Source organism: Vulpes vulpes, chromosome 7 (genome assembly GCF_048418805.1).
Source record: "Vulpes vulpes isolate BD-2025 chromosome 7, VulVul3, whole genome shotgun sequence".
Lineage (NCBI taxonomy): Eukaryota > Metazoa > Chordata > Mammalia > Carnivora > Canidae > Vulpes > Vulpes vulpes.
In genome coordinates this window covers 72567542-72583234 of record NC_132786.1, presented here as the reverse complement: position 1 = coordinate 72583234, position 15693 = coordinate 72567542, and the positions used below count along the sequence as shown (strand labels likewise).

The 15693-nt window shown below is 38.0% G+C and overlaps 1 protein-coding gene across 10 annotated transcripts in view; it reads left to right on the top strand.

Annotated features, from left to right (window-relative positions):
• AHCYL2 (adenosylhomocysteinase like 2) overlaps positions 1–15693 on the top strand; it is a 162547-nt gene that overhangs the window by 119529 nt on the left and 27325 nt on the right. For all 10 annotated transcript variants that reach the window (XM_026010802.2, XM_026010807.2, XM_072764085.1 and 7 more), the window contains 2 exons: positions 6583–6726; positions 7577–7677. In XM_026010802.2, coding sequence (XP_025866587.1) covers positions 6583–6726; positions 7577–7677 — 245 coding nt within the window. The remainder of the gene's footprint in view (positions 1–6582; positions 6727–7576; positions 7678–15693) is intronic.

The window sequence follows — 15693 nt, the reverse complement described above, 5'->3', positions numbered from 1 at the left end:
TTGCATAAAAATAAAAAAATCACCATTTTCAGGGCATCTCACTGCCCTGGTTATCTTCGTCTGGATATATTCCAGATAAACATCCTTTTAAAAATCTGTCCAGGGCAGCCCCGGTGGCTTAGCGGTTTAGCGCCGCCTTCAGCCCAGGGCATGATCGTCCAGGATCAAATCCCACGTCAGGCTCCCTGCATGGAGCCTGCTTCTCCCTCTGCCTTTGTCTCTGCCTCTCTCTCCTTCTGTGTCTCTCATTAATAAATAAATAAAAATCTTTAAAAATAAAAACATGTCTATAGTATTCCATTTATGGTCTGAAATAATCTATAGGAAGTATTATTTCCATAAACTCAGTGCTTTTAAAATGAAATCTAAGATGAGGTTTGCTTTTTTTTTTTTAAAGATTTATTTATTTTAGAGAAGTAGAGAAAGAGAGTGGCAATGGGGAAGAGGCAGAGAGAATCTCAAGTAGACTCCCCACGGAACACAGAGCCGGATCCCCATGACCCCAAGATCATGACCTGAGCCAAAATCAAGAGTCAGATACTTATCCAACCCACCTACTGAGGTGCCCCAATGTTTGCTCCTTTTGCAGCTATATCATACACAGTGTTACCTCATTTTGTTTTTGTTTTATTTTTTTTTCACATGAACAATTGGCAAGCCCTGGAGTGGGATTTAGGAGAGACTTACTTTCTAGGCTTTGATCCATGTGTGATTTGTTTGTGTGATCCTAGAAAACTCTTGCAGCCTGTGATGTTCGTAACAGAGGCAATGAGAAGTCACATGAGGTGATACAGAAAAAGCTCCATATCTATCAAATGAAAAGCTAGGAATAATGGAATTGACTCATAGTTCTCTATGAGGAAGATATGCAAATGCATGTCAATAAACTTGGAACCCATTTATAGCATACATTATCATTTAAGTGACTACCGAAAAGTAACATTGGAGATCCCCAAGACTGATCCTTGGACCTCCTCTCTTTATACTCTTCCCCACATGAGTTTATGCAGCCTCATAGTTTTAAATACTGTTATGTATTGACATTTGATTCTCAGATTTATCTCCACCTCAAATCTCTCTCCTACACACTAGATCCATATATCCAACTGCCTGCTAAGTCCTTTCACTTGGATGTTTTGTAGGCATCTCCATGTCTTAAAAACTGAGCTCCTGGGTTCTAAGCTTGCCCCTCTTCAATAAACTGAAGTTTATTCACAGCACTACAGCCAGATTCATTCTCTTGAAATAAGTCAGGTCATAATTCTTCCCTCCAAACCCTCCACTGCTTCCCAATCTCATTCTGACCAAAAGCTAAAGTTCTTACAGTGACCTACACAACTCTGTATCACCCTATTTTGTTTCTAATCACATCGCTACATTCCCAAACCTACCCTCTCTTCCAGCTAGACATTTCACTCCAGTCATACTAGCCTCCTTACTATTGTTTTGTTATTTTAAAACATGCCAGGCACTCTCCTGCTTTAAGTTCTTTGCACTTGCTGTTTCCTTTGCCTGGGATGCTTTGAGATACCTAGCTGGGTGGGTATCCTACTTCCTTCAGTTTTTAACTAAAGATTACATTCTCAAAAAAAAAAATTACATTCTCATTGAGGCCTCTCCTGGCTATTCTTAAAATTGTACAAATACCCTACCCAACATTCCCTATCAAAGTTTCCTCCATTATTTTTCTACACAGCACTTATTATCATATAACATACTATGTATTTTACTAATTTTATTATTGTTTCTCCCCTTATTTGAATATGAGATCCATGAGAGTAGAGATATGTCTGTTTTGTACTGTTCTATTCCCAGCATTTAGAAGTGTTTGACACATAAGAGGTGCTTTATAAATAAATATTGGTGAAAGATGTTCAGAGACCTGTACTTTATGTTCTTGTTGAGGTCTCTGATTTTCTATGTAGGTGAACATCTAGAAGAAGGTTTATGACGTTTCAAAAAAAGATACCTCCCTATCCAGAGTGTTTGTTTTGCTGAAGTTACATGGAGGTTTGGGTAGTTTATGGCCTACTCTCCCTGCCTAAAGATCCTAGTGCTAAGTTTTGCTATGCTTTCATTTAGGAGCCTCTACCAGCCTTTCTCAACCTGGGTTCCTCATCAGAATCACAGAACACAGAAAAGAATTAGAGACACTGTTTTCTTAGTTCTCCAAAGATGGTTCATAACTAGTACTCTTCCAGATGGATAGGAGAGAAGTTAATTGATATATTCTATGGATGCTTCAGGGCATTAGGGCTTAATTCTAGTGGAACCCAGGTTGAAAAGGGTTACATTAATTCCTAAAATTCTTGCATTGTTCCTGAAATTGTTTATAAGAAACAAACTTTTGAAAGCTCTTTCCCTAAAACAAAACCTCATAAAAACACAGGAACAAAAGAGACTTCTTCAAAGCCAAATCATTCCCAGTGATATATTTCTGAAAAAGCTATTTTTGGGCAGCCCCGGTGGCTCAGCAGTTTGGTGCCGCCTTTGGCCCAGGGTGTGATCCTGGAGACCCAGGATCGAGTCCCACGTCGGGCTACCTGCATGGAGCCTGTTTATCTCCCTCTGCCTGTGTTTCTGCCCCCCCCCTCTGTCTGTCATGAATAAATTAAAAAAAAACAAAACTATTTTTGCAGTGAGTTAATTGGTTAAAGATAAGAGAGAAAGGCTGACATCCCTTAGTTCATAATTGGTTCTTATAAAACTTACAAAGTATTTTCAGATTTTTCCAAATAACCATGTTTGTTTGTATTTTGGTTGCTAATATAGCTTTTCACATATTTCTAGAATGTTATTCATCAATGAAATCTGCTGCACATTGACACAGGTCCCTACTGTTATTTCCATTGTCAAATGAATAGAGTAGGCCTAAGAGGAATTATTGACTTAAAATAGTCTGATAGGACTAATTCAGCCGGGTGTCTGACTGCTGTTTCTCCTAGCAATAACCCACAATATCATAGCTGCTAGGAGGTAAGGCTTAATCAGGCTTGAGCCATAGAACGTATGTATGCATGTTCTATGGGATAGATTATGGATTAGTGATTCATGAAGTTCTGTTTTGATTTTGGATTATCATGAAACAAGAGAACACCCCATAGTAAAGTTATATTATACTTTATGTTACTTTTCTACCTAGAAATTGAGTCTTTTTTTACTCTCATTTATTCATGAGATTTTTCTGGTGGTAGTTAGGGGAAAGAGAATTGAGAGAGATCTGTTATGCTCCCTAATTTACAGTTGGATAAATTGAAAATTGGTTACAACCAATTAGAGGTAAAGCTAGAGCTAAGGTCTCAGCTATACTTCAATTGGTTATTGCTTTGATTATAAGTTGTCCATTTTTTTTTGAATTATGGCTCTGAGCTTCAGAGTGTGACAGTTGTAAACAGTTTAGAAACTATGGAAGCACGTGTATACATATGTGTTAGGTTTCTCTAAATTTTCTTAGGAAAAAACCTTTCTCAAATATTTTCATGAATGTGCTACTTTAAATATAGTGACAGAAATAAATATAGATTCAAAAAACAAATGTCATGCTAGTTCAGGAATAATCTTTTCACTGTGTTTACAGAAATAACATTCTCTGTTGATCTGGGTCTGTCAGCCATTTTGCATTCACATATTCGTACACTCTAGAGAACTGATAGTTTTGTTTCTCACGTGATAACAGGTCTGCACAAAGGACTCTTTGAAAACAAATCACTGTGACTCAAATAAAAATATTGATTGAACTAACTATAACCAGTTGGTTACTATGAAGAAAATAAAATACTGTATTTGGGGAGTTTTTTTCAGAATAGGGAGGTGGTATAATAATTTCTTCTTGGGATAGAAGAAAACAACTCAAGTCAAAAATTGGAGTGCTTCTCCTAAGAGGAAATTTGGGGGGTTATTTTTGTTATTGTTTGTGGGTTTTTTTTACCCTGACTCATCCTTAGAAGCTAGAGAGACATAGGAGAGGAATGCTATTCTGGGTAGAGTTAGGACTCCAGTCTCAACCTTTATCATCACTGCCAACCAACCACCTGCTGCTTGCTGCTTGGTTAGATTGGTAGATGACAGAGGTAGAAAAAAAAGGAACTGCTAAATAATATTGTATGCATGTCATTCCTTTCCCATTCAAAGTCCTGAAGCTGAGAAAGAGCCTTTAATGTTATATCTGATACTGAATTAAAAATATTCGCAAAAGCCAACAATAATATGAGGTGTCATTTATGGAGTAGTTAATTACTTTATGCCAAGCATTGCACTAAGTACATTATTTAAACTATCTTATCGGGATCCCTGGGTGGCGCAGCGGTTTAGCGCCTGCCTTTGGCCCAGGGCACGATCCTGGAGACCCGGGATCGAATCCCACGTCGGGCTCCCGGTGCATGGAGCCTGCTTCTCCCTCTGCCTGTGTCTCTGCCTCTCTCTCTCTCTCTCTCTCTCTCTCTCTGTGTGACTATCATAAATAAAATAAAAAATAAAATAAATAAAATTAAAAAATAAACTATCTTATCTTCTCAACAACTTGACTCTGAAAGTCATGTCTTCCTATTATACAGTCTGCTTCATAGTGCATATTACAACCATAGGAAAAGAAAAACTCCAATTAATTTTGTAATTAGTTATTTCATGTCTGACTTAACCTATTAGACTGAAAACTCCACCTAGCTAAAGACAATCCATATTTGTTCTTGTATACCCAGCACTTAGACTCTGTCTGGTACATTAGTAGACACAAAATAAAAATTTGTTGAATAAACAACTGAATGTGTGAATGAATGGATTCATGAATTAATTAACAATTCTATTAATCAGGTTCTGGAACACCTTTACTTTATATATACCCAGAAACAGAGACTGAGACGTCAAAGTCTGTCTGACTCCAGAACATATACGTAACAGTTATATTTAAATGGCCATTGGGAAACATAGAAATCATCATGCCTCTAGAAAAGGATTTGAAATTTCAGGATATTCTGAATGTAAACACTTTCTTCAAAAGCAATTATGCTATAAACTATGATCAAGATTAGGGATAGCCATTATCTTTCTTCCCTCAGGTGATAGAAGCATGGTTCCCCTTTGCCTCCAATGCATAAGCTATTTCTGAGTATTGATTAATGAAACAAATGACTGCCCAGGAAGCTATTTCTGGTCTCTGGTGCCAAAGGTACTTTGAACTCTTGCTCACCCTAGGAGGGAGAACCACAGACTTTTTATACAGATTAGTTCCTTTCAAGAACAAAAGTCCTTTTGGGGATTTACTAATTCCCTCACCTCCCTTGGTGCCCGTGTTCATTCTTGTTGCCTCGTGTTAGGACTTTGTTCTCAGGCAGTTTTCCAGCTCCATGAGAGACACTCGGGCCCCTGCTGCCCAAACATTTTGTAGTGCCATGCCCGATTAACTGGGCAAGGTCAGACTTGCCTTTTACAGCCCTCCCAGCTACAGATCCTTTACTAAGAAATCCCAGAAATGCCTTAATTCTCTGGATGTAAGTAGATCAAAGTACCATATGCTTTAGGAGTTCTGAGCATTTGCAGTTTTCTCCCCTTAAAAGTGATGGAAGTCCTTCTTATCCCATTGAGAGACATGTAATGCCTTATAAACAGAGCTTTATATCCTCCAAACTCCCCTCTTCCTCAAAAAAAAAACCCACAAAAAATCCTGCAGCAAACCTTGAGGACTACTCAGAAAGAAACTATCCTCAGAAACTTAAACATAAATCATGGAAGGAAATTAAATTCTCCAGCAAATAATAATTAGGAACTACAGAATTGTATGAAGACCGAAAATACCTCAGCTAAACCTATGAGTAGCAGCAGCTGCCTGCTAGCCACAATCAGAAGTCTGAGACCTTCTATCCTCTAGCATATATTGCTACATGGATTAATCATCAGAACATTTTAGTATGCCAAAGGAGGATTTATTCTCTTCTTTGAGAACCTAAAATGCCCACTGCTGGACCCCCTGAGGCCAGCAAGAAGGGAGAGCACACTGAATACTTCATTGTCAATATCTAATTGGGTCTGCAGGCATAGTTCAGCCTCATCAAAGCTAGTTTTAAAAAGAAAGCTCTGTTATGTCAGACAAACACTTTTTGTGTGGTTCTTAATTATTTTCCCATGGGTTTCTTGTTCTCTGGGTCTTATCTGTTCAGTTATTGTACTAACACACAAATTACGTTGGGCATACAAAGAGGGGAAGCATGGATTCCAGAAACCCATAGGTTAATGACCATGATCTTGCACTAAGAACTTTAACATAATGCCACCATGATGTAACCTCTCTCTCTTTGCATATTCAAGGACCTCTCATGTTCTGAAGATTCTTAGCCATAGATTCCAAGTTAATGCCATCCAGAGGGCATGTCTTTGGCAACCTCTCTCAGCTGCCTCTTTCTGACCTGTGGATAGCACTTTCCGCAGGAGGTGATTGAGCCAGCTCCACAGTGTCATTTTTGGTGCCTATTATTTAGGTGTACATCTGTGTGGTGTTGGATGACTAGAGAAGCCTCAGTTCACTCCATGGTTTGGAATTTCCAAGGAAGCCAATTTTTTCCCTGAGGGTTTCTTATTCTGTCATTTCAGCGGCCTCCTATACAGATAGCTCTGATGATGAGACATCTCCCAGGGATAAGCAGCAAAAGAACTCTAAGGGAAGCAGCGACTTCTGTGTCAAGAACATCAAGCAGGCAGAGTTTGGACGAAGAGAAATTGAAATTGCTGAACAAGGTAAAAAAAAGCAAGCACTTCTTCTGCCTATATCTTTTTGTCCATGTTAATCCATTTTTGTGTCCTGCGGTCTAGTAGCTTCTGAAATTTAAGTATGCTTATATTTTTTATTTTACTTTTAAAAATATTTTATTTATTCATGAGAGACATAAAGAGAGAGAGGCAGAGGAGACACAGGCAGAGGGAGAAGCAGACTCCCTGTGAGGAACCCAAAGCAATACCGACCCCAGGACCCCAGGATCACATGCTGAGCCAAAGGCAGACGCTCAACCACTGAACCACTCAGGCATCCTTTAAGTGTACTTTTTTTTTTTTTAATTTTTATTTATTTATGATAGTCACAGAGAGAGAGAGAGAGAGAGAGGCAGAGACACAGGCAGAGGGAGAAGGCAGGCTCCATGCACCGGGAACCTGGTGTGGGATTTGATCCGGGGTCTCGAGGATCGCGCCCTGGGCCAAAGGCCAGCGCCAAACCGCTGCACCACCCAGGGATCCCCTTTAAGTGTACTTTTAAGGAATACTTATTGCAAAAGAGATCTGAACTTAGGAAACACTATGGGGAGGGAGTGAACTCTAGTGGGTATAGAAGGAACTCCTACACCACGAAAAAGGGAAAGAGTGAATAAGGAGGACTAGGGTATAGGGAATCAGAATTCTGGAACATTTGCCTCTGAGGGTCTTTTATAAAAGAAAAATCAGGTTCAATGTCTTGACCCCATGAGAAATCCAGTCTAACAAAGAACCTGATAGGGAGAGAAATCTTACCTTAAGAGAATAAGTTCTTCTGTTTATTCTTTCTCTCTCATTCCTTCCTCTCTAATGATACTCTGTATATATTGTGCTTTTTCAGAAATGCCTGCACTGATGGCTTTGAGGAAGAGAGCTCAAGGAGAAAAACCTTTGGCTGGAGCGAAAATTGTGGGTTGCACACACATCACTGCTCAGACTGCTGTGAGTCCTTTTTCTTTCTCTACATAATAATAGTTGATAATAGCCACCCACTCTTGAGTGCTTGCAACATGCCAAGTAGCAAGTTAAGAGCTTAACAAGTATTATTTCATTAATCCTCCTAATGGCCAGGTAAAGCAGGTATTCCTATTTCTATTTTACAAACAAGGAAGCTGAGGCCCAGAGTCTTCAAGTAATTTGTCCAAAGTTATACAGCTAGTAAATCATAGAATTCAGATTTGAACTTCAGTATATCTGAGTCCCAAGTTTATGCTTTCTCTGTGATACACTGCTTTCCTTTATCTTCCCTTCCAGTGTCATTTCTATAAGGCAGCTCTCCTAGGCTGCTTTCTGCTGCACATAAGAAAAACTTGATTCAACCTGGCTCATATGACAAGGAATTTATTATAGTACATGGCTAGTAGTCCAGAGGTAAGGTAGACTTCAGATGTGGGATCTCAGGGCTCCAGTTTCATCTGTCTATGATTTTCTTGGAGCTGCCTTGTCACTTGCTTACTTCATCCTCAGGCTCATAGCAAGATGATTACAAATAGACATGAAGAGTAAGGACCATTTCTTCCTCTCCCCCAAGAGCAAGAAAGCCTTTCCCAAGAGTCTTCCAGGATATTCTATTATGTGTCATTGAGCAGAATTGGATCACAAGCCCATGGCCCACCAGTCCTGGCAAAGGAACTGGGATTACCATGATTGATTTAGACCAGTAATTCTCACCACTATCAGATTCAGTGTCTCCTTTTTATAAAAGTTATTTTTGCAATGTCCCTGTATTATCTTAGAATGAAATTCAAATATAACATACTTAGATACATTTAATTTTTTAAGAAATTAATATAAAATCTTAAATATGAAGGAGGAATAAAAAAAGTAATTTATAATGAAATAACGTATTTCTGTAGTAACTGCTTGGCGCAAGTATAGTGGAATACTCTGATATTTATACTTCCTCATAGCATTATTTGAATGAGAATACCACCAAGGGAGACTGAAATGTGTTACTGGTTCTAGAACATCAGAGTGGCGTTGCCAAATTATTTGATTTTCTGATTATGATCAGAAAATCCGGGCCCCTCAGTAATTTTTTTTTTTTAATATTTGCCATACATTTAATTTTGTCAACACGTACCTTTTGTATATGGTAAGATCCATTTATATAGGCACTGAGTCCTCAAATTTTTGGTATTTTTTAAATACAGGATGCCAAACACAGCTTCAGATGCTGCTTTTCACACAGCAAGCACTCAATAAATACCTGGTTTTAAGAGTCAAATATTGGGTTGGCTGCTTTGCTCACAATTAGCTGCCTTCTGGGAATGTAGCCTCCATATACTTGAGGAGGAGGCCCAGTGGTTAATGTGTATGTGACCCCATCTCTGGCCTGAGTAGATTAGTTTAAGAGTGAGCACCTGACCTAATCAATACCTTTCCCTGAAAATTTTTTTTAATTTTAGGATTAAGGAACATGTAAATTAATCCCTTTCTGGCGATGGGAGCTGCCAGATGTAAAACCAGATATAAAACTTGAGAGATATTGGTAGCCATATTTGCTGCCATGGGTAGAAACTTGTATATAATCCACCTAAATCAAAGAGAAAGAGCCATCATGGAGAAAGAAAAACAATGAGAGTCCAGTTGATGACAGAAAATACTGGAGATGATGAGTGTCTGCATTATGTTCAGTAACTGGTCTCCAATCTGAGGCTGTGCTGCAACTGTGCCCTCCCCAGAGTTTGGTGGTGTGAGATATTCCACTCCTTTCTTGTAGATTCCCGTAAGCTGGCCCAGGTTAGACTCCTGTCACTTGCCAGCAAGAGAATTCTTATCTATAAAGGAAAAGGATCTATAAAGGAAAACTGACTCCCCTGGACCCTTTCCCCAACAACTCTTTCAACTGATTCAACCAGGTGGTTTGGCATAATCATATAGTTTATTATGATAAACTATAAACAACTTTTAAAATTTTTCAGTTTATTATGATAAACTATAAACAACTTTTTAAATTTTTGAACAACAAAAAGTGTGTTTTCTCTTAATTTATACACTTGTTGCATTCTGGAAAAGTTACTTTGTATTAAAACTACAAAAATATTTTTTGTTTATGTGTAAGTTTAATAAGGTTCTAAACTTAGATCATTATAAATAGATTTCTCACCCATTTGAACTTTCATTGGAACATTTGAAAACTACAAAATGTGGTGTGGTTTTTGTTGTAAGAGACTGGCCTGCACTTTCAAAATATCGGAACCTCTGATCCTGATCCTCTAATGCCAGAATCATTCCCCTCCCAGTTATTGTGACAATCAAAAATGCCCCCACAGTTTTCCAGAGCTCCTCTATTAAGAACTACTGACTCAGAGCCATCATCAAAGATGTAAGAGATATTGAATTGCCAACCATAATGAGACCATTACAGGAAACTGATATATTGAGAAATGGTCTGAAATCTTTTGTATGATTTATAAGACTCCGGTCATCTGTATGGTTAGATCAATTTTCAAAAGATTATCTCCTGAAGCATAACACTTATTTATATGGCCACTTCCTAATTAAGTACAGCAGAGTCCTTAAAACCAGACAACTACTGTTAACATCTTTACCATAAGACTCTTCTGGATTACATGTTATCTAAGGGAAAAAAAAACCTTGGCTGTCCAAAATTAATATAATGAATTAAAAAGCTGTCTCTTTTTGGAGCTACAGACTAATGAATCAAGGCAGAAACTCTCTTGAAATCTTTTTTGGGCTTCCCCAGTCAGGGACATGAGACTTCAATGTGGTGTCTTAAAATAGTAAGTGCTTCTGTACTGTCTCATGTTGCTAAATTATATCTAGTTTCTTTTTTACCCCCTGGTTTACCAAACATTACCACCATTCTATGTTCTCTTTTACTTTACCTTGAATGGAGTAATCAAAATTAGTTTACCAATTTTAATATTACTTCATTGTTACACACACACACACACACACACACACACACACACATTTTTTCTTTTTCTTAAAAAAATTACAAAGGACTTTGTTTTATTTTTAATCTCTATTTTTCTTTTTCTAATTACAAAAGTAGTTCATATTCATTTTATAATACTCAATCATTATCACAATGGTTAGTGTAAAAGGCAATCTCCTATAATCCCATGTTCCAGACATAACCATCATAGTTAATGGTTTCCTATCCGTGTTTCTAAATGACTTGTATCTATATTTTTTAGGCATGTTTCCATAGTTCCTTCTAATAACCAGATTCCTTTGCTACTCTGTCTATAGTCATGATTGAAAGTTGGTTAAAGCAGCTTCTTCTAGGGGTTCCTTGGGTGGCTCAGCAGTTTAGCACCTGCCTTTGGCCCAGGGCATGATCCTGGAGTCCTGGGATCGAGTCCCGCATGGAGCCCGCTTCTCCCTTTGCCTGTGTCTCTGCTTCTCTCTCTCTGCGTCTCTTATGAATAAAATTAAAAAAAAAAAAAAACTTAAAAAAATAAAAACAGCTTCTAAGCTCTGTCCTCCTTCCACTCCTGCCTGCCTTCACTCCTGCTTAAGCCCTAACAGCCAGCAGTCTTGACTTAGAATTCTTTGAACAGTTCTTATATTTTTGGCCTTGATTAATCACTTTGGTAAGTCTCAGTATCCCTCTTTTGTTTAACAAATTCAAGAATCCTAGCTATAGGAATTCAGAAATTCTTTAAGGTGAAAAATAAAATGAAAGGGGAAAAATGGGATCAAATATCAAAACATAGTATGGACTACAAATGAAGACATATGAGTAGTTCTGCTATTAATTTACTATGTGACCTTGGACAAATTACTTTAGGAGGTCAGCCTAAATTAGTGGAGTTGTTTACAATTTTTTTAAATTAGAGCAAAATTAGAATTCTTTTAGCATAGAAATATTAGAAAATAAGAATTTTACAACATGAAAAGTACCAGTACTCAGAGTTAACTACAATCAGGAAATTTTAAAACAAGTTTTTTTTTTTTAATTATTTTATTTATTTATGATAGGCACACAGAGTGAGAGAGAGAGGCAGAGACATAGGCAGAGGGAAAAGCAGGCTCCGTGCATCGGGAGCCTGATGTGGGATTCGATCCGGAGTCTCCAGGATCACACCCTGGGCCAAAGGCAGGCGCCAAACCGCTGCGCCACCCAGGGATCCCTAAAACAAGTTTTTTAATCAAAGCTTTATTCTTGTTAAAATAGTTTGTAATCAAAGCAGTAGATGAAGGGCACCTATCTGGGTGGCTCAGTCGGTTAAGCTTCTGTCTTTGGCTTAAGGTCATGATCAAACTTTGTTGGGCTCTCTGCTAAGCAGGGAGTCTACTTGTCCCTTTGCTCCTCCCCTTGCCCATGCTCTCTCTCAAATAAATAAATAAATAAATTCTTTTTTAAAAAAAGAAAAGCAGTAGGTGGTATACTACCTTCTTTAAAAGAACTCTACCTCTATCTTATATACTGAAAATAAAAGTCAGGATCAAATCGATGGAATACATTTTTTAAAATAATTTTTTAAAATATGTTTTTAAGGGGTACCTGGGTGGTTCAGTCAGTTAAGCATCTACCTTAGGCTCAGGTCATGATCCCAGGATCCTGGGATGGAGCCCCACATTGGGCTGTCTGCTCAGCAGGCAGCCCTCTTCTCCCTCTCCCACTCCCCTTCCTCCCCCATGCTCGCTCTCTCTCTCAAAAAAAAAAAAAAAAATCTTTAAAAACAGAAAAAAATTAAATAATAAAACATTTTTAAAATTTGAAATAAATGTGGATTTATAGATAAGTTGCAAGTACAGATCACTTTTTTCTTAGCTATTTGAGAGTAAGTTGCCAACCTTCACCCACAAATACTTTAGTGTGTATTTTCTACAAACAGTGACATTCTCTCATTCAACCAGTACAACTATTCAAAATTAGGAAATTAACATTGACTTATATTACCATCTAATCCTCCGACCTCATGTGAATTTTACTAGTTGTCCCAATAATATTTTTTATAACAAAAGGATCCAGTCCATAGTTACATACCTCATTAATCATCATCTTTTAGTCTTCTTTAGTCTGGAGCAGTTCATTAGTCTTTCTTTGACTTTCATGACCTTGACACTTTTAAAAATTATAGATGAATTATTCTGTAGAATGTGCTTAATTCTGGTTTTCCTGATGCCTTATTATTAAATTTAGGCCATGCAGTTTTGGTAGGAAATGATGCTGCATTTTTTTCACTGAATCTTATCAGGTGGCACATTGATTCAGATTTGATTTATAATTTGCCAAAATGATGTTCATTTTGATCCTTTGCTTGAGGTAGTGTCTGCTAGACTTTTCCACTAGAAAAGTAGAAGTCTTTGTAATTAAAAAGTATTTTGTGAGGCAGTAATATGAAACTATGCAAACATCCCATTCTTCATCAAGCCTCCAATTTATTCATTTATTTACTTATTTTTATTTGTATGAATCATTGTTTCCTATTTTATTTAATAGAGTATAATCCACTACTATCATTATTTATTCTGATGCTCAGATTGTTCCAAACTTGTCCAGGGGGAGCCCCTTCAATCTGGCTTCTGTGACTTCTTTGTTTTTACATATCCTTCTCATTCTTTGAGCACTTCTTTGCTTCTGATATATGATTATCTAAGCTTATGTTGTACATTCTCTACCCTAGCCCAGGAATTAGCCATTTCTCAAGGAGCCTGGTTCCTTTTAATGGATCTGGACACTACTGTGTTCTTTGCTATTGGAATCATTGTTCCTGGGTCCTCTTTAATTTCATATTTTGGAAAATAATTGCCTGCTAACTCTTTGTATTGGAGCCCTCCTCCTTCTAGGGCTCCAATTACATGAGTGTTAAACCATTTGATAATGTTCCATAGATCTTGGATGCTCTGTTCTGATTCCTATTCCACACTCTTTTTTCTTTATTTCAATTTGGTGATTTTTATTGATCTGTCTTCAAGTTTACTGATTCTATCCTCAGATATGCCTAATCTGATGGTGAGTCTGATGAAAGAATTCATAATCTTTAATACCTTTGAAATTTTTTTCTGACATTTCTATTTGACTTATTGTTTCCAACTCTCGGCTGAAATTCTCTGTTCATGGATGTTGTCCATCTTTTCACTAGACCCCTTAATGTAAACCTGTTCATTGTAGCTAATTTAAAGTTCCTGTCTGATCAAGCATCTAGTTCATCTTAGAGCCTTGTTCTCTTGAATACTTGATTTCTTGAACAATGGTGTGGGGAAAGGGTGGTTTATTCCACTTTTTTGTGTGTCTTGAAATTTTATTATGGATGATTTGTTAGTTTTCATTATTGTCATAAATTGGGCTGTATTTCAATTCTGTTGTTCTGCACCATAGGCTTCAGATTCCTCCAGTAGTGGGCAGCTGTTACATTGTGATTTGAGGTTACCAGAAGGCTCTCTTCGGCGTTTTGGCTTCATACTCAGCTTTTAGTTGCTTCTACACATGCTTGCCACAGGAGTTCAGAGTGTCATCTCTCTCTTCAAATGCACTCTCTCCCTGCTACATTAGGCTGTTACTCTTTGTTTCCTAGAGCTAGGCTCATGGTGAGGGCAAGTGAGGTTCTTGGATCTCCTGATCCTGCCTCAGTCTTAGGTAGAGCTCTGTGAGGATAGGGCCTCTTCTTTATTCCTGTCTCTTCTCTCTGTAGCAGCCAAATTTGCTTTGTGTCTGTGATAGGATAGGTCTTTTGCAGGAGATATTTCCCTGCTTCTCCTAGAAAGGTAGCAAATCTTTCAGTCATACCTTTTTTTAGTGCACTTTACAGATAATTGCCTTTTTTTTTTTTTAAACAAATTGAAGGTTTGTGGCAACCCTGGATCAAGTACATCAATCAGCGCCATTGTTCTAATAGCATTTGCTTACTTCATGGGTCTGTGTCACGATTTTGGTAATTCACACAAATATTTCAGACTTTTTCATTATTATTTGTTATGGTGATCTGTAGATCAGTGATTATGACTTGGCAAAAGCTCAGGTGATAGCATTTTTTAGCAACAAAGTAGTTTTTAAATTAAGGTATGCACCTTTTTTTTTAGATATAATGCTATTATATACTTAATAGACTATAGTATAGTGTAAACATAACTTTTTATATGTACTGGGAAACCAAAAAATTCATTTTACTTGCTTTTTTTTTAGATTTTATTTTATTTGTTTATTCATGAGACACACATAGAGAGAGGCAGAGACACAGGCAGAGGGAGATGCAGGCTCCCCAAAGGAAGCCTGATGCAGGACTCAGTCCTGAGACCAGGATCACACCCTGAGCCAAAGGCAGAGGCCCAATGGCTGAGCCTCCCAGGTGTCTCTCATTTGACTTGCTTTATTGTGATATTCATTTTATTGTGGTGGTCTGCAATCAAACCTGCAGTATCTCTGATGTGTGTGCCTGTACTTTGTATCAATGCAGGGTCCTGAGCCCAAGGAGGTTTCCTGCTTCTCTACGAGGAGCAGGGAGTTTTTCCTTCCACTCTTCTCCAGAAGCAATGGATCTTTGCTTGGTCCCTGGTGGCAGGTGTAATTTTTGCTTGTCTTCCTACAGCTTAAGGCTTTGCTTCTTATGGGAGAAGAGTGTGGCAAAAGTGTCCAGGTTTCATGCCTGTCTTTGAGCACAGCTGGTTCAGGTCTTTGCCCCAGGTCTTTCTTGTGAGCACTGGGTGGAAGCCCCCTGGAAAAGAGATTGCACGTGAGTGTGAAATCTCCTTTTGCCAAGGGCTAACAGAAATTCCAAACTGACATACTTTCCCCCACTCAGCCTTTACTAGTTCATTGAAATTCTAGCTAATTTTTTCCTATTCCTTTGTGTGGCACCCACATCTTCCTGTGCTCTGTCAGAGGTGAAGCAGTGTTCCCTCACTCCTTAAAGAGTTTTGTCACTTTGGAGTTCAGTTCACTTGGTTGCTTTACAACCTCAGCTTTTTGATGGGCTCAAGAAAAGTTATGGTTTTGTAGCTTATCTGGCTTTTGTTGTTAGGATAGGAGCTTCTCTTGCA